This window comes from Polyodon spathula, chromosome 1 (assembly GCF_017654505.1).
Source record: "Polyodon spathula isolate WHYD16114869_AA chromosome 1, ASM1765450v1, whole genome shotgun sequence".
In the NCBI taxonomy this organism is placed as follows: domain Eukaryota; kingdom Metazoa; phylum Chordata; class Actinopteri; order Acipenseriformes; family Polyodontidae; genus Polyodon; species Polyodon spathula.
The window spans coordinates 64,069,689-64,097,054 of NC_054534.1; the positions used below are offsets into that span (position 1 = coordinate 64,069,689).

Consider the following 27,366-nt stretch of genomic DNA (forward strand, 5'->3'; position numbering starts at 1 on the left):
TGTAAAATTGAAAAATGGTCAAAATAAAAACATCTAGCTTATTTAAGACAACTTATGCATCGACCAAGGACATGTTTAAAGAAATAATAGTAATACATAGTTAATGTTTTCTTTGTGTTTATGGAAAACCATTTTTATGAGGAATTGCTCCGCTTATTTTTATGCCTAGCTATTGTATAGGTTGAATTCCCTTGCATAATTATGGGATACATGTAGATTAAGGCATTCTTGACACATGGGATTTTTCTTGTTTATCGCTTACTCTTGCTAAGCTGGTTCCTGACGGCACTTTGTAAGGGACATACTTTCTGTAGATGTGCCCAACTCTGGAACAAGGAACATCGTACATACTGCCTCCACACATCCAAACCTGTGGGAGAAAAACATATGAATGGCATGGACCTGAGTGATGAATCACATATTAGTGCACTGGGAAAACTTAACCATATTATAATGTCTTATAAATCACATATGAGAAATTAACCAATCACAGAGCAGCATTTTCAAACATTCCTATACCTCTTGTGTATAAATGTCAACCTGTTCAGATGATTGGTATTTTGAAAATAAAACGCTGTAAATAAAAACATGGCAAAATGTAGAATCCTATTATTAACTTCGACCTTTGTTTTAATTTGGGTAAGTGATTGGGACATATTACTGACCGATGTCACTGGCTGTGAATATGTCACACAAACAATATCACTGATATACAATGTAGCCTACTCACAGCCAGATTTCGCAAATTGGCCTGTACAAGGCTTTAAGCTATATGTTTTCAAGCTTTAAGCTGTATAGCCAAGGCTTTTTCAAATTCCACAAAAAAAAAAAAAAAAAAAAATCAGATGACATCTGGTACAGGAAGCATCCCCTCGGTGAATGTTTTATTGCCAGTAGAAGCTGCTCTCTATATACACCAACAATTGTGTTTGTGCCATTTGTTTTAAGTGATGCTGGAGTTGAAGACAGGCGCATTATTTCAGTTTCTGGACACAAGATCGAACTCAGTCTCAAGCATTACGCGACAAACACGGATGAAATGCATAAAAAGGAAATAAATACATTTCTTCACATAAATCTTCAGAAGCAAGTCCACCCTGCTGCGACACTGATGCCTAGTAACACCTTTCCTACACCAAATCAGAGCAAGTGTTTCAACTCTTCAGTTACTAACGACGCTTCAGGACACTTACATGCTAATGGTGAAGGTTTTACAGGGTGTACATTTGTTTTTAATAAATAGTATTTTTGTGTATTTTACTTTTTTCTGCTTGTTGAGACAATCTCCGTTCTCGTACACGCCCTCTTGAATGCTGTCTGTCAATGTACATTAAATCAGTTTCCTCGCTCTCCGATAAGTTCAATTTATCTATTTAAATTTAGTATAGCAAATAAAGTAAAATAAAATAAAATAAAACAGAGAATAGTGTTTGCTATCATCGACAATACAGTAATCACAATAGCGGCTAGTCTCCAGTTTAAATGACGAGTTGAAGAAATGGATTACTTTCAGCAACTGTATTTCAGCATAATAATAACAACATAGGCATGGTGCTTTCTTCTCTAGCTAATCCAGGAAGAGGCTTTGAATAAAGTTCATGAACCCACAGCATTGAACAGCATTAACATATAGACTACTAGATATTTAAGTGACGAAACCTTTTATTTTGCTAATACATTTTTTGACCTAACTGTAGCTTAAATATGGAAATTTACACAAATTCATGAACAAAACCCCCCCCCAAAAACAAACATTATCTCTTTTGTGTACAAGGCACCTGAACTGAAGAAAAGGTCCATGTAAGTAGAATATTTTTTATGTACTGAGGTATTATTTAGGCTATTGGAAATACCCAGGATGCAACCACTGGGATAATGAAGCCTGAAGCTGTCAGATCACACATGAAATTCTGAGCAAACCGTATAATGAGGAAAACTTTTGTATTCATGAGCAAGAATAACTAGTGCTGCATACAATCATAAAAGAAACAAACAGAAGCACTTTAAATGTTATTTTTTTTAACACATCCATTTTCTAACATCAATAGAATCCTCATAAGAGGTCTTTACTGTCTGGTAAGGCCCTTCAGCTCAGGACCTTTATCAGCAGGAGGCCAGGCCTTAACAGGTGGTAAAGCCCTCTTATGAGATTCCAATTGCTTTATTAGAAAACAAGTCAGTACCATCAGCCAATCAGCTTCCAGCTTAAGTGGGCTTCTATCGTACAGTAGATGACCGCTGGAATGTCACCACATTAACTGAATCAAACTGGCTGGCTTTTTCATTTTGACCTGCCATAATGAAAGCTCAGTTCACATCTATTGGACAGCAAATTAAACAAAGGCAAAATTGGTCCAAATGTATTTAATTATTCACCAAAACCAGCCAATCAAAACTTTGCACTAACGAAAGCAACCAGTCCTGTACACACAACTGCTGAATCAGCCTGTCAGCTCGACTGGAGCTCAGCCTCTTTCAACAACAAACCGAGACACAGACAGTTCAGTAATCAGGGGTGTAAATTTGGTGTTATGGCGCTAGATTCTAGCGCCAGAGTACCTCAATAGCGCCAGCAATATTAAATTCTGACACCAGTAGACATGTTTATTTATTTAGTATTCCTTAGCCATAGATGATGGCAGTTCCTCACTTGGTCAGGACTACTTACATGACCCCCCAGACTCATCCACATACACAGGAGAGAAGGTTTTGTGGGAAGTTGTGAGGGGGGCTTGATTAGGGTGGGGTTTTATAATTTAGCACCAGTAGGGTCTCTTGCGATACATTTAAAAAATTTGCTCTATTTAGTTATTTGTTATTTTCTCTAATTATGTGTGTAATCTAGGCTTGTGTGTAAGGCTACCCGACAAGTTCAAGGTAAATCTGGGTTTTAAATTTCCATAAAACTTCAAGTAATTGCCGGGTCTCAAATAACCACCTGTTTAATACGCGCCGGGTCTGCTGGCAAATACTGTAAATAAACGCTGGGTCTCTGTCATTGCCATTGAAGGTGAGGATGAGCTTGAGCATAACAAACTGCTAATAAGTGACAGCGATGAAAGTGACTCTCAGGATTAATAAATAATAATCATAGAAAATGTAATTTAATGTAGGCCTACATGTAATGCATATTTGTTTAATGCAGTTATTACATTATTAAAAGTTTTTAGCATGCTGAATGTAGGCCAGATACAAACCTCTTGGTGTAATTTAACATGTTTTGCTTAATAAACAATGTACAAGTTTGAGATTAAACAAATAATTTTTGATAATGATAATTATTGCTTTTATTGTTCATTAAAAAAAAAACAAAACATTTTAGAAGTTTGTATTTTTATTATTATTATTATTATTATTATTATTATTATTATTATTATTATTATTGAGCTGTAAGCGTGCTTTTATTGTTCTAGTCATAAACAAGCAAACAAACAGGTTTTACACAGACTGAACAAACAAGCAAGCAAAACACTCACAGTTCTTTCTTATACTCCTCCTTCCGGGTTTAGCGTAACCATACAAAGGCACAAATCACATCACTTCTCCTTATAAACTGTCAATCATGACCCTTTGGTTAACAAGTGCAACCACTCCTCCAATCTGCGGATGCCACTCCGTTTCCCTTCCAGGTCAATGATTCTAGATGGCCAGCTGCCGTCGAACCTTGGGAATGAATTGTCAGGCCATCCAGTCCAGAGTACTCTGTATCCTTTACACAGCACCCTCACAGGTCAGGAGGGAGAAAATGTAACTTAGGGTATGCCTACATGTAATGTGTATTTGTTTAATGCAGTTGTTACCTTATTAAAAGTTTTGATAATTTTAAGCAAGCTGAAAACCAGATACAAACCTCTTGGTGCATTTTAACATGTTTTGTTTTATAAACAATGTACAAGTTTGAGATTAAACAATACATTATTTTTGATAATGATGCTTATTGCTTTTATAGTTCATCTTAAAAACATTTTAGAAGTCTGTACTTATTATTATTATTATTATTATTATTATTATTATTATTATTATTATTATTATTATTATTATTATGCTGTAAGCGTATTGTGTTCTGATATCTACAGGGTTGTCTTTTAGTGGATTTAACTGTTATTATAATTATTATTATTATTATTACTACTACTACTAACAATGGTAGATCTAATTCTGTTTTTAAATACAAATTCGTACTTCTGCTTGTTATTTTTGCATGGTTTCCTTGTTAACCAGTGCATATAAAAAGACTGTAATAATACTTTCACTTTATACTTGAGTGTCTACAATACAATGTCATTTTGTTATAAAACAAAACTGTTACATAGTTTCCACTGACACAGCCTTTTAACAAAGTTGCTGGGGTGTTTCAATTGAGTTACGATGTTGCTACAAGGTTGTGTGTTAGCGGTTTCTCAATGACCGCATGAAGAATGTGAAGCTAGAGATCTAATATAAACACCGGTCTCAAATAATTGCCGGTCTCTAATATGTGCCGGGTCTGCTGGCAAATATTGTAAATAAATGCCGGAGGCGTTCAATTTAAGTTTTACGGTGAATGTTTTTTAATAGAGATTGGCCCTCTCAATGAAGCCTCTACTGTGTGGTAGTTGACCTTGACTTTCATTAACTCTAGTCACGGTCAACTACCACACAAGCCTTCATTGACTTGCACTGTCCCTTAATTCCCTAATACATCCTTTACACTTTACACACTCGACCATGGCATAGCTACATTTGCAATAGGTTTGGGAAATGTGGTGAAGAAACTGTAAATACACTTTAATTGGAAAATGACCCATAACGGAAATTGTTATACTGGATAGAACATTTTATGGGATGAGAGAGAGATGGAAGTGGAACAAAGTACAGTGTTTACCACAGTCTGAGTAATCAAGGAACTTAGGGTATATCAGAAGGACAAACCCAACACCTGGGTGATGCCAATACAATCTTGCAAACAGGTGCTAATAAAGTGACTGGGAAGTGTATATAGGCATTAAAATAGGATATACTTCATGAAAAAATTAAATAATTGAAAGAAATAACAATAACATATGGCAATTTTACCCCTTAGCAATTTCTTCAATATCTAAATATAACAGGCATATTTCATCAAACATTCTGCTTCTGGGGACTGTGAAATGCTTGAGCCAAGCGCCAGCTCACACTGAGATGAAAATCTTTTTTAACTTTCCTCAGCTCCACAGAGAGACCCAGGCTGAGTTCAAACATACCGAGGCATCCAAAAATACCTTTATTGAAACTGAGAACATCCAATGATTGTCAGGGCCTGCTGTGAGGTCAGAACTGCAAGGGGTCGGAACTGTGCAGAGTGATAGTCACATTTCTGGCTGTGCTTGTAAAGATAATCCAGACACTGACTGAATCTGAAGGCTCACGAGTCATCTCAGTTTGACCGATATCATTAGAATGCATACATGTCTTCTATTACTGTTCATAATTTATTGATGGTCTGTTACTGATGTACACAAAATTTAATGAACAGTGTTACAAAAGACCTTACTTTTTATACTGTGTTTTAGCTTGTCCACACTTCATTTTTTATCTATCCAAGCTATTCTCAAAATCTCTTCACCATTTGAAACACTGCCTTTGATTAGCTCTGTTGTAATACTCCTTTGTTGAAGCACTGAAGATACTCTTGGGAATTAAATCGTGAAACTATTGATATGCAGTGACAGGTAAGATATGCTTCAACGAGAAGATGTAAAAGAGTTTTCTATTTCATTGCTGTGACAGATGGGAAAGTGTCTCCCCTTGCCACAGTCTTGCCTGCTGCTTCATGTTCTTGCAAATCATTTCGTAACATTTCAGTGAAATCTTATGGCAGTTTCAGGAGAGGGTCAATCTTAATTCATTACTGATTCCTTGTGACAGAGAAAGAATGATTCTTGGTGATGAATCTCCCTCCTGACCTGTGAGGGTGCTGTGTAAAGGGAACAGACTATCCTGGACTGGATGGTCTGACAATCTAGAAAGGGGATGGATCTGCGGTACACTAAATCATTGAAACGGTGTGGCATCCACAGATTGGAGGAGTGGTTGCACTCGTTAAGCAAAGGGTCATGGTTGATGGTATATAAGGGGACGTAGTGATGTGATCTGTTCCTTTGTAAGGTTATGCTAAATCCGGAAGGACCAGTATAAGAAAGAGCCGTGAGGGTTTTGTTTGTTTGTTCAGTCTGTCTAAAACCTGTTTGTTTGTTTGTTTATGACTAGATGGCTAACATGTTCCGGAGCTCTCGCTTAGGGCCAGCACAAAAACCCGGACATCACTGCACCATTGTTTCAAGTAATAAATTGTACTTCCCCAAAATCACTGCAGCAGTCTATTATTTACTGCTTGGTCATCATTGGATTATAAATAAAAGAAACCATTTCACCCGTACTTTGTTGTATCACTGTATCACAGTATTACTGCACCTGCAGGGCACCTACTCTACATCTGCGTACTAACTACCACTTTGCCACACGTGGTGTCAAAGTGGGTTGGACTGTGCCACACTGTTTGCTCTGCTGGAAGTGCAGGACAACAGACAGGAGAGTGCAGAGAGATGGAGATAGGAATGGTACATGTAGCTGATTGAAAGGGTTGGTCTGGCAATGCAGCCCACAGTACCAACGGCACCCGTGATGACGGCCCCAGTGAGGGCGTAGAAAATGGCGATGGAGGATGACAGTCAAGCTCACCTGGTTGCTTACAAGTGGCTGGCTACCACTGCATCATGGCCCAGAATGCACTGGGCGAGCCAGCTGGGACCCAGCCTGATTGGAGAGGCTCAGGCAACCTCTACCAGGCCATGACGGACAATGAAGCCGCCGACTACGACCTGGTAAAGTGAGCAATCCTACACCTTCTCAACATCATAGGGAACCACACAGGGTACGATTCCAGGAGTACCGAAGATCCCCAGATACATGCCCCAGGGTGGTTGCGCAGCAGTTGTGTGACCACATGGTGCACTGGATAAGCCCCACCCAGAAAACGGGTCTCCAAATGGGTGAAGCCATACTGGTGGAGAAATTCTATCATGTGGTCGGTCCCGAAACACAGGCATGGATACGGCGACACAACCCCGCCACCCCGGAAGCAGCAGTAACACTAGCTGAGGATTTCGAGGACTCCCTGTTCTCAGCCAACACCAGCCTGCTCACAGCTGCCGTCCACCAGAGCAGCTGTACACCACCGCCTCTCTGCTCCACCCACAACACCAGAAACAAGGCCTCCTAGATCTCCGGCCCCAATGGGCAACCTTACCTCCCCTCCATGGTGGTCAAGGTTGGCCCCCAGCTGGGGTAGAGCTGCTGACAAGACAAGGAAACGAATATTGGCTTGATTTTATTGGGTACAGCTTCATAATGATATGTCTAAATATGTAGCCACATGCCCAGACTGCCAGCAAGTAGCGCCAGGTGGAGTGCCCCTTTGCTCCCAATTATTTTCACTCCTTTTGAATGCACTGCAATGGACATAGTGGGCCCTTTGCTACCTTCTGATTCCAGGTATATATTAGTGGTGGTAGATTATGCAAAGCAATGCCGGAGGCAGTTCCATTTCATTCCACTAGTGCAGCTGCAATAGCCAATAAACACATTTGACAACTTCAAATCGACTCAGCACTAGCAACAGCAGCATTACAATAAAAATGCAAGAATTCAAACCTTTCGACCAGGAGACAAAATAATGCTGCTGCTTCCCTCATCAGAATCGAAACTATGTGCTAAATGGCAGGGGCCATATGACATGATTCGGACTATAGGAAAGGCGAATTATAAAATTAGACAGCCCGTTCACCATAATGAATGAGAAATTTATCACAAATTTATTAAAGCCATGGCAGGCAAGGGAAGCCTTATTTATAGCCGAAGGCAAAGTAGAGGCTAATTTAGGCCCCTGTATACAGACCACTAGCACTAAAGTCATTTTGATGGGGGAATAGTTACTTCCAGATCAGCAATGAAAGCTCTGTAAGCTTATTGAGGAGTTCAGCTATGTTTTGTCTGACTTGCCCGATAGAACAAACCTTGTTGAATATGACATTATCTCTCCCTCAGGTGTCGCAGGGGTACGAGAGAGACCTTACCGGATCCCAGAAAGTCGACAAAGTGGCATTAGCAAAGAGGCTCGAACTTGGGGTGATTGAGGCTTTCAGGAGCGAGTGGTGCAGTCCAATTGTGACAGTGGCCAAAAAGGACGGCACCAACCACTTCTGCGTTGATTTCCGTAAGGTAAACACTATTGCCAAGTTCAAGTTCAAGTTCAATGCCTCAGGTCGTCAAACTTCTAGATAGACTCGGAATAGTGAAGTTTATCTCCATTCTGGACCTGACAAAGGGATACTGGCTCACCCCCTTAACCCACAGTTCTAGAGAGAAAACTGCATTTTCAACACCAGAAGCTGTTCCATTTAAAAAACATGCCATTTGGGCTACGTGGTGCGCCCACTGCCTTTCAGACACTGATGGACCCATACGCCCACATCGTAAAAATGTGGCAGAGTATACTGACGATGTGGTTATTTACAGCTCCACCTGGCGAGAGCATCTGGCTAAAGTTACGGCTGTCCTTCAGTCTGTAAGGGTAGCCTGGCTGACAGCTAACTTGCAAATGTGCGTTTGTGAAAACAGAGACACAATATTTGAGATTTTTAATGGGGAATGTAAGGGTGAAACCCGTTCACCAAAATCCAGGCTTTAGTAGACGTGGCAATCCCCAAAACCAAGACTCAGGTGATATCTCTACTGCGTTTAGCCAGTTATTACCAAGATTTAACCCTGAGTATGCCACAATGGTTAATCCCTTAGTTGATCTCACCAAAAAGAGTGCACCAAATTTGATTAAGTGGTCAGTAGAATGTCAGGGGGCATTTGATATTATCAAGCAGAGGCTCACTAAGAGATTCATCCTCCACACCAATGTGTCGGATGTTGGTTTGTGCAGTTTTGGTGCAGTTTTTTCCCAGTTTTGTCCCAAAAGGTAGACGGAGTAGAACCCCATCCTGTAGCTCAGTAAAAAGATGCTCAACTACTCTGTGGGAGTGCAACTACTCTGTGGTCGAAAAGGAGTGTTTCACCATTAAATGGGATACTCACTCTTTACTATACTACCTGCTGGGACATTAATTTGATCTCGTCACAGACCACGCCCCACTCAAGTGGTTAAGCACAATGAAGGACACCAATGCCTGGATAACTTGGTGGTATCTTGCATTGCAGCCTTTCGTATACCACGTGGTACAACGTGCGGGGAAAGACCACCAAAATGTGGATTATTTTTCCCGGGAGAGAGGAGTAATGGAAAAAGTAGATTTAGCCGAATGTTCCTTCGGTTCCACTCTGAGCGGTGGATTATGTAACAGAGAAAGAATGATTCACATTCCTTCACAGTCTTTTTACAGTGTTTTTACAATTACGTAACAAAATGAAAAATGTTTTGGTCCATGTGACAGGATGGTCACGTGGTGATGTCACAGACCAGGAAGTAAATACACAGGTAAGGTACTATGGGGTGAGTCACAAATGTGCTCTTTCTTTAATTATAAATAAAATATTTAAACAAAACAAAAGAACAGACACAATGTTTCAAACAAAACAAGTACTGTGCTGGTCAAAATACAGCACGGGTAGCAATTGTATTTCTATATCGTACTTCTTACGTTCTTCCTCTTTGAACAACCAACCCTGATGAGTAGCTGATCCACTCTTTATATATACGTGGCCATCTCCAGATTGGTAATCACTTAATTAATTTGGAGATGGCCATATTATGTATGCATTTAGCTGAATTTTAACCCCACCCACAGTGTTTGTTTCAGTCGCTACAAAAAAACACCCAAAAAAGTAAAATACAGAAACTTTATTCCCTTTTTTTTTCTTAAACTGTATTGTTTTGTTCTATTGAATGCACTGCTACTATTAGTCAGTAGAAGGGATCTACGAACAGGTTTGAAAAAAGAAGTTTAACAAGCCTCATGCCCAGTTATGTTCAGCAAAGAAAAAAGCAGACATAAAGTGCTCAGATAACTTATCTACTTAAATTCGAAGATGCTTTCTTATTATTACTGATTGGTACTGAAAAAATGCGTAAATTGAAAATAAAGTAAAAGTTAGGAAATATCATCTTGCAATTAACAGGTTTTTAACAGGTTCCTATGATGTCGTGTACAGTGCACTCACATATTTCAAACTTTGCATATGATTCATATCAAATTAACTTAATACTGGGCTTGTTTGTATCTGGATATCTCACAGGGAGCTCAAAGCAACCCACAAACAAACATGAGTGAGTCTCAAAGGGGCTGATGGATCAACCTGTAGTGTACGAACTGTCCTTAAGAGTGTAGAAAATATAAACTGTGTTCACAGCGCCATATTGAGACATAACCGTAGAACTGTATAAGAACAGTAGGCTATGTAATAACCGACGTTTCTCACATTTTTATAAGGCAGCTCCACAATTGGGAGGATATATATTTTTTCCTCCATAATGTATTATACAGTGCAATGCCAATCACATTGAATAGAAAAGTTTTTTTTAAAAAAATGCAATTTTCAAGTCTGCAAAACATAAAAGTTCCTAATTTTGCTTTGAAACTGGAAAATGAATGGTTACCATGCACAGGCAAGATCGAAAATACTGTGCAGTGAATGTATCTGTAGCTAACACCACCTTTTTAAAAAAAAAAAAAAAAAGAAAATCTCCATGGCTGAATATGTATTTAAGAAAAATAAAACCGTGCTCAGTTCTTCTCAGTGTTGTGAAGGAGCGGGCCGGAAATGTCCACTCCACTCCCCCACTCTGCTCGAGCAATTACCCTGCTCTGCTCCCCCGCTCCATATACAATTACCCTGCTCTGCTCCCCCGCTCCATATACAATTACCCCGCTCTACTAACTAACATACTGTGTAAGAAAACTTTCTGTGAAACAATATAGCAAATGTTACTTTGTAAGCCTGAATACCCTCTAGAAAAAAATATAGACTAAAGAGTTTAATGTTAAAAATTAAAATCTCTTTTTTTTCTTTTAATACTAATAAGCAAGGACTGTAACCGTAAGATCAGCTCTTTATAATAAGATATACGATGGAAGATGACTCGAATAAGACCCAGTGTGACATTACTGTCTCTAAATAATCCATCACTAGAAAAAAAAACAGACTGGGGCAATTTAGCTAGTAAATTGTAAGTGTTGTTACCATGGTTTCCACACAAGAAGGAAAGGCCTGCACTCCAATTACAGGCCTCTAAATGACAGACAGAAAGAAAATGTAATAATTAAATCTCAGTAGATGGAAGACATTTGACAGGTATAATAAATAGTTTAACTTATCATCTAATACATACTATATTAAAAAACAAAAAGAAAATCTAAACATCTGGGCCCGGTTACAAAATATTAAGAAGGACTTAGAAGTCAGAATTGATGTACAGTCCAGCTAAGTTTATCTTGAAAGCATTGTAAACACACACATATATATATATATATATATATATATATATATATATATATATATATATATATATATATATAGCAACGCTATTCATTTGACCTGACTATATTAACTATCTTATGGAAAAAGCATTTTTTTCTGTATAAGGCCTTTTAACTGGAATTAATCTTCAATTTGGAATATGCAGATAATGTTATGTAAGAAAAGTTGCTGCTGCTTTTTTGAACCTCCTCATTTTCTGTGTTAGTTCACTCACTCCAATATTCAAGCTTCCATCAAACCATGTCATCTTTCAGCAGTTACCAATATATAGCGGCGAGTCACCATATATTCCTTACATGCAAGATTATTTTTTATACACTAAACTATTTCTCTAACTCATAACTTTCCTAAATACATTTGTAACCATTAGTAGCAGAATAACACTTAAAAAAAAAAAAAATCATGAAACAATTCATCCACGGCTCATGGATGCCATAAATCATTTATATCTGCTCTGATCCAGTTAAATAGATGACAGACCAAGACTCAGGAAGGTGCAAGGTCACATCAGTCGATGGCTGTGCTGAAATCTGAAACCTGGCTTCCATACCTGAGCTCTAAGCAGCAGGGTACAGCACTGTACCTTATTCAATTTCATGGTCAAATTGAAAGCATTGCAGTACACCAGTGGAACCAGTGGTTTGAGGTGGTATGCAGGAGGTTGTTTTGTCAATCATAATCTACTGTAGCAAGTCCTTAACTTTGACACGAAGCTGAGGGAAATGTCCACAGTGTTTATTCAGTTATGTTTCTGAATGTTCAGTCCCTTTCCAATGGTATTACTTTTGTCAACCTGGCAGTCGACATTTGCATCATCTATTTTATCCATGCTTATTATTAAGCAGGGGTGCCTGATTCCAGTACTGGAGAGTTATAAAAAGAGAGAAAAACTTACTTTAAAAGATATTTCATACTGCTCTCCTCCCCAGATCTCAAGTCCAGGATCGTAACCTCCAAGCTTCCAGAACCACAGACGATTTACTGCAAATAGACCCCCTGCCATGACAGGTGACCTGAAAGAAAGGACAGTGTGAATAAGGACAATAAGTGAGGGAAATGCAACACGTGTCAGTCAGACTAAATAGTTTCTTAAGTTTGATGTTTTAAAGCTATAGGATTAAATCAGGCCACTGACCGTTTGCATCTGACATTCTTTGATGCAAATTTGGGCACATTAAATTAAAGGGATGTAATCTAAAACATTTAAAGGAGTGCTAATCACAATTTGAACTTTATTAATATTATTTCTGGTCCCCCAGTTTTAGTTCTTCACTTTTATTTTTTATATACAAATATTTCAAATACAGCACTAAGGTGCTATATCCTATGTACCTTTGTTGTAGGACACACGGTCTGCCACAGACTACACTGTGCGACTTGCCCACAGGTCAATATTACCACAGCCTTCAAAAGCACAGCCATGGATTTAACAACAGACTACAAGGTAAGTTTGACTGGCAAACCACCAAATGTGTTTAAATTATTTATTGCATAAAATGTACAGCTCAGTATATTGGTGAAACTAGCAAATCAGTAGCCACCAGATTTGCACAATACAAACATAATTGTGACTACTGGGAGTCTCGGCCTACTGTCTCATTCCGTTTCAACACAACCACGATGTCAAACTGCCCGCATGCATATCAGTTGTATTTGCAACCAAAATACTGACTTAATAAAACAAGAAGCAAGAAACAACCGCACAATTAGTAACTGATAGCCTATGCAGAATTAACAAAATAACACCTTGTACCAGAAAATATGTCCCACTTAAGACCCTCTATGTTCCCCTCCTCCCCACCCTCTTACCCATGTATTGTATTATATTCCCCTCTTATGCCATAATTTTTTTGTTGTCTCTTTACCACTGTCTATTTCTATCTTTTTGTTATCTATTTTTACTTTTGCCACTCTTGCTTGTGTGATTAACTAGACAGTCACATCTATGTAAGCTTACTGTCCCATTCCAGGATAAGTAGCACACACCCATCTATCTTAATGTGTGACTCTCCAACTATTACAACATTTGAAGACTTCCAGTCATAATGTTTGTCATTTTAAAACTTGGTTTACATAGTGTGCAATAAAAAGTCAGTTGAACAAAATTAAGTCAAATAGTTCACTCCAACTATGAATTTTATTATCTTTTTATAAATCACTGAAATGTCAGAGAGATCCATCTGCAAAAACACAGCAATGAAGATAGAACAAAGCAGGTTCCATAATTCTGACATGCAGATGTATTGTTGGACAAAAATCATGTCACAAATGAAGCCAAATGACAAGGGCAGCCAAAATCTTCAGATGGGCTGCATATAAACAGAAGAACACAGTTACCAGGTAGTATGCCAGTTACACTGAAAAATCAGGATGAATCAATTATTAGTTTATTAATAACAGTAGGAATATAACAGTGCAGTATGTGGTTTTAAAGTAGCATTTAATCACCCTTAATGTTGATTTCATTATCACTACTGCTGCTGCAAACACACAATTGCAGATTAAATAGCTATAATAAAAAACGGAATTTCTTACAGGAATTGAAAACACATTGTAATGAAAACCCATATATCATAAAGTCTCAGATTCTTTTATTTGGTGAGGATTGTATTATTATTATTTTTTTAAATCACATAGTTAATTTCAGAAACACCCACCGACGTGCTTACTGACTCCTGAATGGATTTTGTTGGATTATAATTGAAACACTGCTGTTGAAGAACCCTACCTAATAACATTTTCAATTTCTGTACACCTAACTCTAATTACAACTTACCCCCAGTGACTTAAAGTAAGACCTTTTTTAAATTTGAAACGTAGATTTCTATATAGGCGGCAGCCCTGCATTAAGCAGCTGTCAAAATGAGTCTCAACATCAGTGCAGCTAAAACCCATGAAGCCAAAACATATTTTGTATCATAAATAAGATACTAGGGCGTATAAGATAAAGTTTAGATAGCTCTGGTTTCATGGAGAATGACTTATCTAAAACCTCAAACTTACAGGAGGCAATGGAAATTATGCTTACACTTACGGTTACAGTATAACTAATACATCCTCTATATAAATAAGAGGCCATATATAAGGATATTTTGGCTATCCAGGTCATAATAAGAATGGTTCATAGGTTTTGTAGTTCTATATGTTTTTTCAGTCTTTTCTTTTTGTAAAGGTACTTTTTGGATAAAAAGAACTACGATCAAGCAATGAACAATCAACCATCTACATACAGATACAATCGAAATACAAAATCCAGTTGTAACACTGAGTCATCACAACAAGAGAGGGAGACTTTTGTTATAGTTCCCTCAAGCCTAAAAGACTGTCGTTCCACACAGGTGCTCCAACCCTACGATATCACTGATGTAAACCCCCACCACAGCAACACAGACATGTGAATATGGCTTTGGGGGGCCAATATCATTATTTTCTTTCCACAGCCTCATAAACTGAACTGCTGTTGCGTCCTTCTTACATCACCATCGCACTGACAGTGATTGCTATTATCCACTCTTTCAAAAAAGGACAGCACTCCATCACATGTTTAACATATCTGTGTGAAATTATGCTGCAGGCGCTAATTTTGAATTCTTGTTTTAAGTGTTAGTGACATATATAAATTAAGGGTATAGTAAGGGCTCAAACCAGACAGAAGCTGAGCAGTTTTCAGCACCCAATTATAACGTATGATGCGGGCCTGCAGGCAAGAGCTTAGCTCATTAGTTTAGCGCTTACCTCTACACTGTAGGAATTTTCTATTGAAAATAACCATATTCATTTTGAAAGAATATAAAGGAATGGCATACTTGCTGTGAAAAGACATCTTCAGTATTCAGCAGAATTTAACGATGCTATACTTGCCCATCAAAAAAGCTGATCTCATATAAATGTAAAATAAGTGTTTACCTCACAATACATTCATATCATCCTACAGCTTAATATAAAGTTAATATTCATAAAATCAGCAGTTTTCTTTTGGCTTAAAGCAATTTGGTGACAAACATGCAAAGAGATAGGAGCCTTACATTTTTTTTAAACGACAGAGACATACAGCTAATGATGTTGCCACAACCACATCATGAATCTAGAACTGAAATTTGAAATAATCCTTTTGTTCATCTCTGCAGCACTGTCTGGTTTCTCTTCTCATTCCTCCCCACTCTGTCTTTGCAACTGGCAAAGATAATTGTAACATTTCAAAGATTTACCATTGGCAGGGATTAAACGAGCTGCCTAAAGCCATTACTTTGGCACAAAAACAGAGAGAGGGCAGTGATCAAGTGAAAGACTGAAGGCAGTGTTTTTTCATGCCTATACTACACAAGGTAGGTAGCACAGTCACTTATGGGCACCAATTTCCCAAATAAACTCTGTAATTAGGTTGTAAAAAGACAGCAAAGGGGATGAACAGAAGGGGCAGCTGTTGGCGCCAAAAGCAATTTGCTCTCCTGTAATATGCTCTGGCCTTCTTCCTATTTATGAAAGCATCGTAATATACTGGCTTACTCAATTATGGAGGGTAATAGGGAGGCGAGCACTTATCGGTAATGAAGTTAGATTTTTTCCTTCCTGCCTGTAACAGAATAACATCAGTGCTTCTGTGTACATGTGATGAAACATCTCTGTCAGCAGTTTCTCGTAGCAATACAGATTGTTAGATGCTGAAAAAAAAAACATCGTAAAAACAAATTGGCTTCAGATACTGATGATACAGAAACTGTTAATTAGCTAGTGCTGAGGTTATATTCCTAACTAAAATGTTTCTAAGACAATGATTTCATTGATAGTGGTGTTGAATGCCTGATTTTAAATCCTACGTGGACATTTACCTTTACAATGCTGGCAAAACAATTATAGTAATTATAGTGATTCTGGCTATAATGTCACTGGGCCAATAATTACCAGTGCACAACCCCCCCCCCCCCCCCCCCCCAACTCATCATTTTTTTGTGTAAGGAAAAAGCAAAACAACACTGATTAAAAACAATTAGGTATAATCACAACTCCAGGCTAATTTAAATAGCCTGTCCCTAATTTTAATAACAGCATGATAAAAGGAATGACTTGGTTAATGTAAAATCATTTTTGTGGGTACTACTAAACCACTGAAACACAGAAGCATTTTCAAGTTTACTGGGCGACAACATCAAGCTCACACATACAAAGCCCTAGTTATTTCACCAGCTTTGGAAATGGCTTAGTTTGATGTATTGTTTAAAATCCATTCATGAAGATAAGTCATTGGTCCTGCAAATGCTACAGTTAAGAGGTGGACTGTGAGTCTACACTTGCTCAAGTTCTACCATTCATTTATGCTGTCCACAACATGTTAAAACAGGTTTATTTTAAGCAAGCACATAGTCCTGACAATATATCCTGAGTATGGTATTCAGGTCTTCCGAGTTGGAATTGCTTGTACGTGAATTTTCTTTCAATGAATAATGCTTTTTGTATCAAGGGAAGCATTCTGTGTTGTCATCAGCCCAGAGGGACGATGGCAGTTACAAGTGACTAGCTCAGTCTCTTCATTCACCTGCACTTCTCTTAGCAAGATCGATAGTTAATTTTCCTACTGTAACCACTTCTGTTTGTCCACAAGAAATGAACAGACCCACGGTCCCTGGCCTTGCTATAAAACGCTCTAACCACAGGAATGAAATGCTGAAGAATGTATTACATGGGGATTAAGCTAAAAAAGCTTGCTGTAGAGAGTAATTTTATACCCATTTGTGTGAAAGATACAGAAAACACTTGATTGAGTTGCCTGGTGGCTTTTCAGTTTGCCCACCATTACAGTAATCAGACATGACTTCTGTCTCTATAGAGAACCTAGCTTTGTAATAAACAAATAAATCAATATGCAAGCAGAGTAATTCTGTATCTATAGTTATTCCGATCCATCTTTCTGTTAATTAGACGCAAAGGGCTGCATAGTTTTATCCATATCCAGGTATAGGATGCTGTGATGCCGGGCATCAGGGCCTACCCCACTACCTCCAGCACCACCACCTTCACCACTGTCCCAGGAGATCTGGGACTGGTTGATGCACCCTAAGGCAGACCTCGTCCACAATCTCCCCATAGTTATCAACACGCTGTGGCGTCGAGATGGGGAGAGGTGGGAACAAAGGGAGGAACAACACCACCCAGCGTCCTTCCCAGAGGTTGCCCTCATGGTGGTTAATTACCTGGCGGTAGACATGGGAGATGCCCCGGTCACTCCAATAAAGAGGGGTAAGCCGCCTTCCCGAGAGCCAGAGAGGGGTGAGCCGCCTTCCCGAGAGCCAGAGAGGGGTGAGGAGCTGCCGTCCCCAGTGCCAGAGAGGGAGAAGATGCCGCCGCTCCCAGAGCCAGAGAGGGAGGAGCCGCCGCTCCCAGAGCCAGAGAGGGAGGAGCTATGGCCCAAGGATGCCTGCCTTGCACCGCCCAAGGATGCCTGCCTTGCACCGCCCAAGGATGCCATGCTAGCTCCGCTCAGGGATGACTCATTTGGATCACCTGGGGTTGCCTGCTACTCCGCATCACCTGGGGTTGCCTGCTGCTCCGCATCGCTTGGGACTGCTGGTGTCTCCTTTTTGTTTTCTAGGGTTGCCAAGGGTCCGCCGCCGTCGCCACCTCCGCCACTAGAGGGAGCCGGGCTGCCGTCGCCGCCTCCGCCACTAGAGGGAGCCGGGCCGCCGTCGCCGCCTCCGCCACTAGAGGGAGCCGGGCCGCCTCCGCCACCAGAGGGAGCCGGGCCACCGTCGCCATACCACCTTGGAGATCCGAGGCCCCCTCAACCAAAGAAGGCTTGGGGGCTCCGACATCGACCCCGCCCACCACCACCCACCATAACAGCCCACCCAAGGGACATAATTGGACTCTTGGGGGGAGGGGGGTGGGGGGAAGGGGGGAGTTGGCCGATTGCGGCCGGTGTACGTTGTACATGGGGGGAGGTGTGTGGCAGAGCAAAGCTCTGCCCTTTTTAAACTGGCAGGGATGGGGTTAATATCCCCTACCTGCCTGGGTTTATTATGTTCTGGTGGCTGGGGTTGATTAGGTTAATTAACGATCAATCAGCGCCCAGCCACCTGACATAAAAGGAGGCCTCTGATTCTTATTTAGGAGAGGGAGTTGAGGAAGCAGATTGGTGTTTGTGATTGTTTGAAAGTTTTGAATCCAATGAAGGCATTGCCCAGCCTGGAAACCTTGTTTTTTGTAAGTTTTGTTTTTGCTTTATTTGTGTCTAAAGATCTTTGTTTTGCCCTTGTGCACTTTATTTTTGTGTTTTTTTTTATAATAAAATTAGGATTTTTTTGAACTGCAGTCTGTCTCTGGGCCTCTTTCCACTCACCACCCTGTCACAGATGCAATTTGGCTATGTTAATTTGCAATACATACATGAAAGTTTCCATTCAATAGTCTTGATTACGAATATTGGATTTCCAGGAATACATTAATGGCTGACTAAAGAGGAAACTCAATCTAATAATCTCAAGACTGCATAAACACATCTGTCACTGTTCTTATTGTCTTGTGATCAACACAGCCCATTTAACAATTTAATTCCTGTGCAAGATCAGCCATTCAACAGTATACATGTAGTTTTAGTTTTTGTGCCAGCACACTTTGCCTGCCAAATTCTTTGGCTCATTTGGTCACAGGCTTTGCTAAATTGTTTCAGCTACAATAAATCTTTGTTTTTGCTCAATGTGATACAATTTATCACTCCAGCATTTTTGAGAAACCTGAATTTGCATGTTACATGGTTAAACCCTTTTTCTCGTAATTTCAAAATTTCAGTTACCACAGCCTGTAACTCACCTTAATGACCGTATGTAGAAACCTCACAATTTTGTTCTCTGTGGGCAGCCAGCAGCCACTTAAAAATAATTTCTGCTGCAAATTAATTGACCGCCAATTTGATAACAAATTAACAGTTGGAAATTAATGCTTTTTTGTATTTTATATTGTTGTATATTATATATATATATATATATATATATATATATATATATATAGATATATATATATATATATTATTCTATATTATATAGACACACACACACACACACACACACACACACACACAAACAAATCTTGCACATTAGATGTTTAGAGAAAAGGGAACTGTCTTTGCTGAGAATAACACATGTATTACATTAATGGTGCATTCCCTGGGCTTTTTAGTGTAAACTAGGTTATGTATTACAAGTGTGTAACCTAATTTTAAAAATAGTAAACAAATTCAATTTAAGCTCACTGTGTAATGTCATACACTGATATTCCCCATAGTATGATTGCTGTTTTTACACTTGCTGTGAATTAGATTTTTTCATAGCAGGACCTCTGCTTAGACACCTGTCAGAGGTGTTATACCTGAAATACCTGGTACATGATTCTGTGTAAATGGACAGATAGAAGGGAACCATAGTTCAAATGCCTAAGGCCTAAATTAATCAATATCTTATGAGCAATGAAAGCTGTTTCTATTTTTATGGTCAATCCTTGCATACAGTATGTGTGTGTGTGTGTGTGTGTGTGTGTGTGTGTGTGTGTATATATATATATATATATATATATATATATATATATATATATATATATATATATATATATATATATATAGTTTTACATACAGTAGAGACTGTTTTGAATTTTGAACACTCACATGCTAACACATGCAATCTTACAGTAATAAATAAGTCTGCTGACCCTATCTCTCTAAACATACAAAGTTCACCATGATCATTAACACTCACACAGACTGGGATTCCTGTTTCCTCTTTTTGTCCCTGGGAGATAAAGTCCACTTGACCTATACCATCTCATTTTACATTTAACATGCCATTTCCGAACTCTGTGACTCCCTGGGATCTGCCATAACAATATTCCCAAAAATAGACAGATACTTGTAATAAAATCTCCTAATACTGTCTGAAATTTAACCCTGTTTTACTAGCCACTGGAGCTATATCTCAGGTCTCAACATGCAAGTATTTGGCAGCATGTTGTTCATAACCTGACGTTGATGCATCGTGTCAGAAAACTGACAGACTAGTTAAAACATTATCACACTAATGTTACATTGTTTGTTTTCACAGTCACTGCCTATTCAAAATATTCATAAAATTGACTGCTCCCTAAATGGAGAAGATAGACATAAAGAAATTGTCAGTCTGATTAAAAAATGAAAATTAGGCTCTTTGAAAACAGAGATTCTAGTCAAACAAAACCAATGTAATGCAACAGCAATGCAATCCTCCTGTAAAATGAACTCCGGCTATTTGAGTATATCTCAGCACAAACACAGCAGAATTGGCAGCCTATGCTCAAAAGTGGCACATACCATGGAGAGCGTGCCCTTAGCCACAAGCAGAGAACAGAGAAAACACTTCCTTGTGACTACCTCTATATGTAAAAATGTATTTCAGCAATCTTTAATTAAACAATCTTGGTCTGTGACTAAAAAGATGAAGATCTTTGCTTGGGGGGGTGAATTACTGTATTAGCAGAGGTTTTCCTTTTTTTTTTTTTTTTTTTTTTTTTTTTTAATTTAGTCTTCTCCAATTTTTTACCCCGGTTTTCTCCCCAGTTTTGTGTGCCCAGTTATTATCTGCATCCTCGGCTCACTGTTCGCAACCCCCCTGCTGACTTGGGGAATGGAAGCTGAAAAACGCGTCCTCTGAGACGTGCTCCTGCCAATCTGTCATTTTTCGCACTGCGGATCCAGAGAGGCCACCTGACCACAGATCTGGCGGCTCCACTGCAGAACCACAGGCGCCCGATCGGCCACAGAGGTTGCTGATGCGCGGTGAGCCGTGGATTCCCCTGCAGACCTAAGCCCTCCCCACCCGGGCAGTGCTCGGCCAATTGTGCGCCATCCCTGGGAACTCCCGATCACGGTCGGCTGTGACATAGCCTGGACTCGAGCAGAGTTAGAGTAGCCTAAGGGGTTATTTGAATTGCCAGCAGCCTACCAGTATTAATCAAGGGAATGTAGCAGACACTGAGATCATATCAAATAACTATACAAGTAGTGTTTGTTTCGTTTTAAGATGTTTGGATTTACAGTGTTGTCAAGGTTAACTGAATACAAATAATAACAAGAATAATGCAGTATGTGTTTTCTGTTGCTAGCAAAAAAAAAAAAAAATGCTGTCTGTTCTACAATGACTTTGCTTTCCATACCAAAAACAAGCACTGGGCAGAAAGTGTGAAAGTGTGGAACTACTTGTTTTAATGGGCCCCGAATGTGACAAAACTTAAGAGAGCAAGATATGCGATGTGAACCTCAAAGGCAAGAGTTCCACTAACCTCAAAACACACCTTAACAGTTGCCAAAAGAGTATAAGGGATAGTATAAAGCAGACTCAAATTAGTGAAAAGAAAAATTCAGTCCAGAGTATTTCAAATAATCACATCGTGCCTGAAAAGAGCAGAACTGTGGGAAACCAGTTCAAGATGAAAAAAAAAAAACGGAAGGACTCTTTGGTGAATTTGTCTCTACCAATTAGATTGTATGAAAGATTTATGTGGGATACTTGACTCCAAGTCCAAGATGCCAGGTTCTGCAGATTAGCAGTCAGTTTGACTACACATGGACAAGACAATGGCACTTTTAAATAGTGTATGTTTGTGTTGTCATTCTTACATTTTTTTTTGGATGAATTTTACATTTTTCCTTATAACCTTCTGAACTACAACAGCAACAAAAAATAGGGGAATCTGATTATTATGTTCAAAGATAATCTTCTTTATAACCTACTTATTTTCAAATAAAAATACATACAGTACCTTTTTGATTCAATAAATCAACATTACATTTAAATGTATTGACATATTAAATGTATATAATTGTTTTGATCACCCATTATTTTAGTACAGTTTCTTTTTTATTATTATTATTTTGCTGTTTAAAAAAAAAACAAACAAACAAAAAAATCTTCATTGGTCATCATTCTCTGCAGTAATTTTGACTGGAATTCACAGATGTTAACTTTCCCATGGCAACCAAGGTGGGATCCAGATACAGTCTTAGATCATGGCATATATCTGCTAGAATCAATGTGGCAATGTTAGCAAATTGCCATCTATCACATTTTTATACAATGCAAATGTTAAAACTATTCTGATCAGGAAGGAGAGTTTGAGATCTTGGCTAGAGGCTGAATTGGTCTTAAACTCCCATGTTTTAAGGATGGAAATTGTCTGGGGATAGACTGGGTGAATGCAAATTAAAATAGAGTATTATCAGTGTTGATAACAATGGAAACAGGCACAATGAAGTCAGGAATTGAGAAATACATTTTCCAAGGTAAGGGGTGCATTCTTGTCCTGTATAAGGCTCATCTTTGACCTTACTTTGGTTGTATTTCTGACAATAGGTCCTTTTTTTGAAATGCTCAAAGGCAAATGCCCAGGCAGCAAATTTGTCTACAGACCTGTGTCCTCCTCTGACAGTAAAACTTGTAGGTTCTGGCACCTTAAACTGGTTATGTGTGTAGAATTCAGAGAGCACATTATCATATTCACAAAATATTACTGTCCTTTAGTATTTAGTCATTTATCACACATAGCTGAATAAGATCAAATGTTGTGTGCCAATCCGTACTATGGACTTGCTAGATATATGTACATAGAAATTAAAATTTTTATTCAGTTTGCTATGAGATTCATTTCTATTAGAAACAAAAATTGATACTGAGCATATGCATTAGAATACATTGACGAAGGCCTACTTACTGCTTCCATAAATCTTCACATACTCTGTTATTAGTTTTTTTTTTTTTTTTTTAATGTTCCCCAGGAACCTTAATTGTACCAACTTCATGGTATAAATAACAACCTCCTTACAACGAAGGATTATTGGGATGGTCTTGAGATCTGTTTTCTTTTAATGAATTCAAGGTCACTTGCTGTAAAATACAATATCCCTTCCTGTATCATTTATCTTCCTAGTTTACTCATATTCTCCAGGGAGACCTGCAGTCTTAGTATTGAATTATGAACTACACTGCAGTTGTATATTTCTGTGGGGTGTGGTTAAGAGACTTGGTAAACAGAGGAAGGGAATATTAAGTTTCCATTCCAAAACACACCAGCAGGTGGGGATGTGAGCTCAAGAATTTGAAGGCTGTAGTAGGCCGCTTACAGTTAGTACAAATTACAAAACCAAAATTACATTTTGTAGGAGAACTGTAACCATTTGAAAATAGTAATGACCTAAAATATGTTATGCATTCATCTCAGGCGCTTTTTTGCAATCCTTTTACAGTGGGTCAAACTGAGGACTTTTTTTCCCCAGTGAACTGTGATTCAAAATGAGCATTCTATTCCTTATAAAAAATATCAGTAGCCTGCTGCTCTATATACTGGACATAACAATAATAACAACATAGTAGAAGGATCTTTTTGACCATTTTTGTGTATATATTCTCAGGAATACTCAGATTTTACCCTAGCTGTTGTATACATTTAAATGGTACTGCATTTCTACTTGTATAAGCCTATTTGGAAGCATCTGTATATCCTGTCTTTGTTCCTAACCCTGTTTTAGGTTTAGTATAAAGATGCTGCCAAATGCATTGGTTTCAGAAATCTTTCATCAGACAGACATCTGCTGAGTGTGCTGAAATCACCTAAATCCCTGAAGTGGTAGAATGCAGCTTACTTCAGGCCAAGTGAGACTTGCTCTGGCTTGTGTTGTTTTGTTTTTATTTTGTTCAAAGAATGATTCCAGTTCTGAGACTACTGTTATTGAAAGGTCAAAGTCCAGCAGCATAAAATACTTAAGCCTTCTCGCTGTCAGCAATGATGTGCAACAGGTAGGCCTGCTGCCGTGGTGCAGCACAGCTTTTTTGTGCTGGAACGTCTTCTATTGAATTTAAGTTTGCACCCTCCCCAAAAAGAGCATTGTCATTTTTTTTTTATCCTACAGTATGTTAAACTCCCTGCACTGACTACATTAACGCCACACTTCTGGATGGTGACGGTCGCTAGTTTCTCTAGAAAATTGATCTGATGCCTTATCATTAGGGTTCCTCATTTTCAGTTTTTATTTTATTTAGTTTTATTTTTTACAAATTTTCTGTGTTTATTTTTACAGTTGAAAACCAGGAGAAAATCAGTAGGGGAAAAAAACAGGTCAGTGACGTTTGGGAAGAAATCTGTATTTCTATTCCTCAACAATGTGATCATTTTGGTACTGTATGTTGTGAAAATGCAAATAAGATTCAACATACTGTACTTGTTCAATGAGTTTACCATTATCTAGTAATGTATATTCAACAACTGACCAACAGTCTCTCATATTTGATGAGTCTCAATGAAATTCAACTTTTAAAAGCACTTTAAAAGTAGTGTTATCTCACATTAATCACCACTGTGGTTGGGCCAATATTAATAATACTAAAGACTTTTCATATGTAGCCGAAATATAAACTGAAATTCATGCAGCTTCAGCCATTATAAAAACATAAATTAATTGTACATTTAAGCAAAACACAGAATCATGCCACAAACATTCTGTAATAATGAACCAACCAGAATTCTACGTTCGATTTAAACAGAATGGACTGTTAGGTACCACAATACAGTATTCCACAGATGCACTCAGAACTACTTACAACTTACGAAAAACACTCTTGTAGACTAAAATTACTGCAGAGCAATTTTCCACACAAATTACAGCCCAGTTCCACACACACACACACACACACATATATATATATATATATATATATATATATATATATATATATAATATATATATATATATAACTGATGTATAAACTACCAGTAAATCCACGTTTTATAATTGCATCTGCTGTGCAAAGCACTCTTTGTTTTCTGCACATGCACCATCTCTGATACTGTGTTCAGAAAAGTTACAGTTACATCAATTACAGTATGTCATTATCAGGGATTGTAATTTTTCACAATTAAAAAAAAAAAAAAAATTCGAAGGAAGTTACAAGCTCACCAGAGTGCCATCAATCAATGATATAAACAATCGTATCATTTTACTTTAAACATTTCAAATATGTCTGTGTAGTAATAATAAAAACCAAAAAACAGTATTCATATTAGTTTATTAGTCTTTGTCACCTGGATGGCTATTACCAGACTCTTTTAACATCTTTAAACAGCTTGTTGAGTAGTAAAAACGCACGGATACTGAAGTAAACTGCAGCTATGTTTCAGCAAGAATGTTATACTGACAGTGAACCTCGTTCAACCTTGACCTCTGTACACCAGAAGCAGTTTTACTGAACAAGTGTGTTTTCTAAATTTAAAGCTAAATGCTCTGTGTTGATGATTATGATAAGTGTATTGATTTGGTTATCAAACAACCAAAAAAAAGCCTTGCATGTTTTTGCCCCAGCCAAAGTGTAAAACTAAAAATTATCTGACAGGATAGAAGATCCGTGTTTTTCCATGGTATTCTGCAGCAAATGGAGTCCTAGGATCCCTAGTCATCATTAACATGGGTTATGTTTTTCCTGGTAATATCAACTACCTTTGCCTTCAGTGCTTGAGCAAACCTTACAAGACTCAAGCATATTGCATAAAAGATCAGCTCCTACTTGTTTATAATACACATATTAAAATGAATTGCACTACTAGCGATCTGGAGGACCAAGATTAAGCAAGGCAAAATTTGGGGAAACAAGATTAATTTTTAAAAGCAAGTATTTAACTGTGAAAATTGGTAAAAACTAAAAACAAAGAGCCCTACTTATGATGCTAATATTATTAAGTGCAAGTGGAGGTCATCTGAACCAGCAGTTCACAGAGAGATCTGGACCGACCATCTCGGTGGCTACAGGCGTGCGCTCGCTGCTGCCAGGGTGAAGCACTTCTCTGAAATCATAAATATGGGACATGGTAAACCCAATGTTCTCTTTAAAACCATTGATCAAATCCTACATCCAGCCACCGACAGATCCATCTTCCGTTCATCCTCTTACCTGTCATGATTTCTCCTCTTTCTTTTGGAACAAAATTGACAACATCTATTCTACACTTTCCTTGAGTCAAGGTGGTCAGTTTACTACTTCACCAACTTGACTCTCCTCTCTCCATTACTGATGTCTCCGGCCTACTGCTGAAATCAACTACTGCCATATGCCCCTTGGACCCCTGGCCAACTAATCTTGTCCGACTCTTTGCTTCTGATCTTGCTTCTTCCATTATGCACACTCTCAATCTGTCCCTGGATTCAGGCTCGGTTCCTGCTGCCCTCAAGCTTGCCCAAATTATACTGGTACTCAGAAAACCATACCTCGACCATGCTATCATATCTAATTTCCATCCCATCTCCAATCTCCCTTTTCTCTCCAAAACTCTCAAAAGGGCAGTAGCCAGTCAGCTAACAAAACATCTCACGGATAGCAATCTGCTTGAATCTCTGGTTTCCGGCTTCATCACTGTACTGAAACTGCTTTGCTCCAGATTGTAAATGATCTCCTGCTTAATGCTGATGCTGCTGCTCCCTCTGTGCTTGTCCTCCTTGCGCTAGCAGCTGCTTTTGACACTATAGATCATAGCATTCTTCTTGACTGCCTTCAGAAGTATGTTGGGATCTCTGGAACCTGTCTCTCCTGGCTGTCCTCTTACCTATCTGGACTCATGCCGCCTATTTTCTATGCTGGATGCAGTGGTGTTGCAAACCCAGTCACTTGTGGTGTCCCTCAAGGGTTTGTTCTTGGGCCTCTTCTCTTCAATATCTGCATGCTTCCCTTGGGTCACCCCATACACCAACATCGCCTCATGTTTCACCCCAAAGCTGATGACACACAGCTCTACTTAAAACTGGAACCTAGACGTTCCTCTGCTTTGGTCCGGCTCTTGGCTTGCGTTCAAGGCATCAAGGCCTGGCTG

The 27,366-nt window shown here is 38.7% G+C and overlaps 1 protein-coding gene across 1 annotated transcript in view; it reads right to left on the reverse strand.

The window, feature by feature from the left end:
* The window catches only part of LOC121322418 (polypeptide N-acetylgalactosaminyltransferase-like 6), a 50,648-nt gene that overhangs the window by 16,886 nt on the left and 6,396 nt on the right, over positions 1–27,366 (reverse strand). Inside the window, exons 3-4 of the mRNA XM_041262395.1 lie at positions 12,398–12,515; positions 263–370 (exon numbers count right to left, since the gene is read on the reverse strand). Coding sequence (XP_041118329.1) covers positions 263–370; positions 12,398–12,515 — 226 coding nt within the window. The remainder of the gene's footprint in view (positions 1–262; positions 371–12,397; positions 12,516–27,366) is intronic.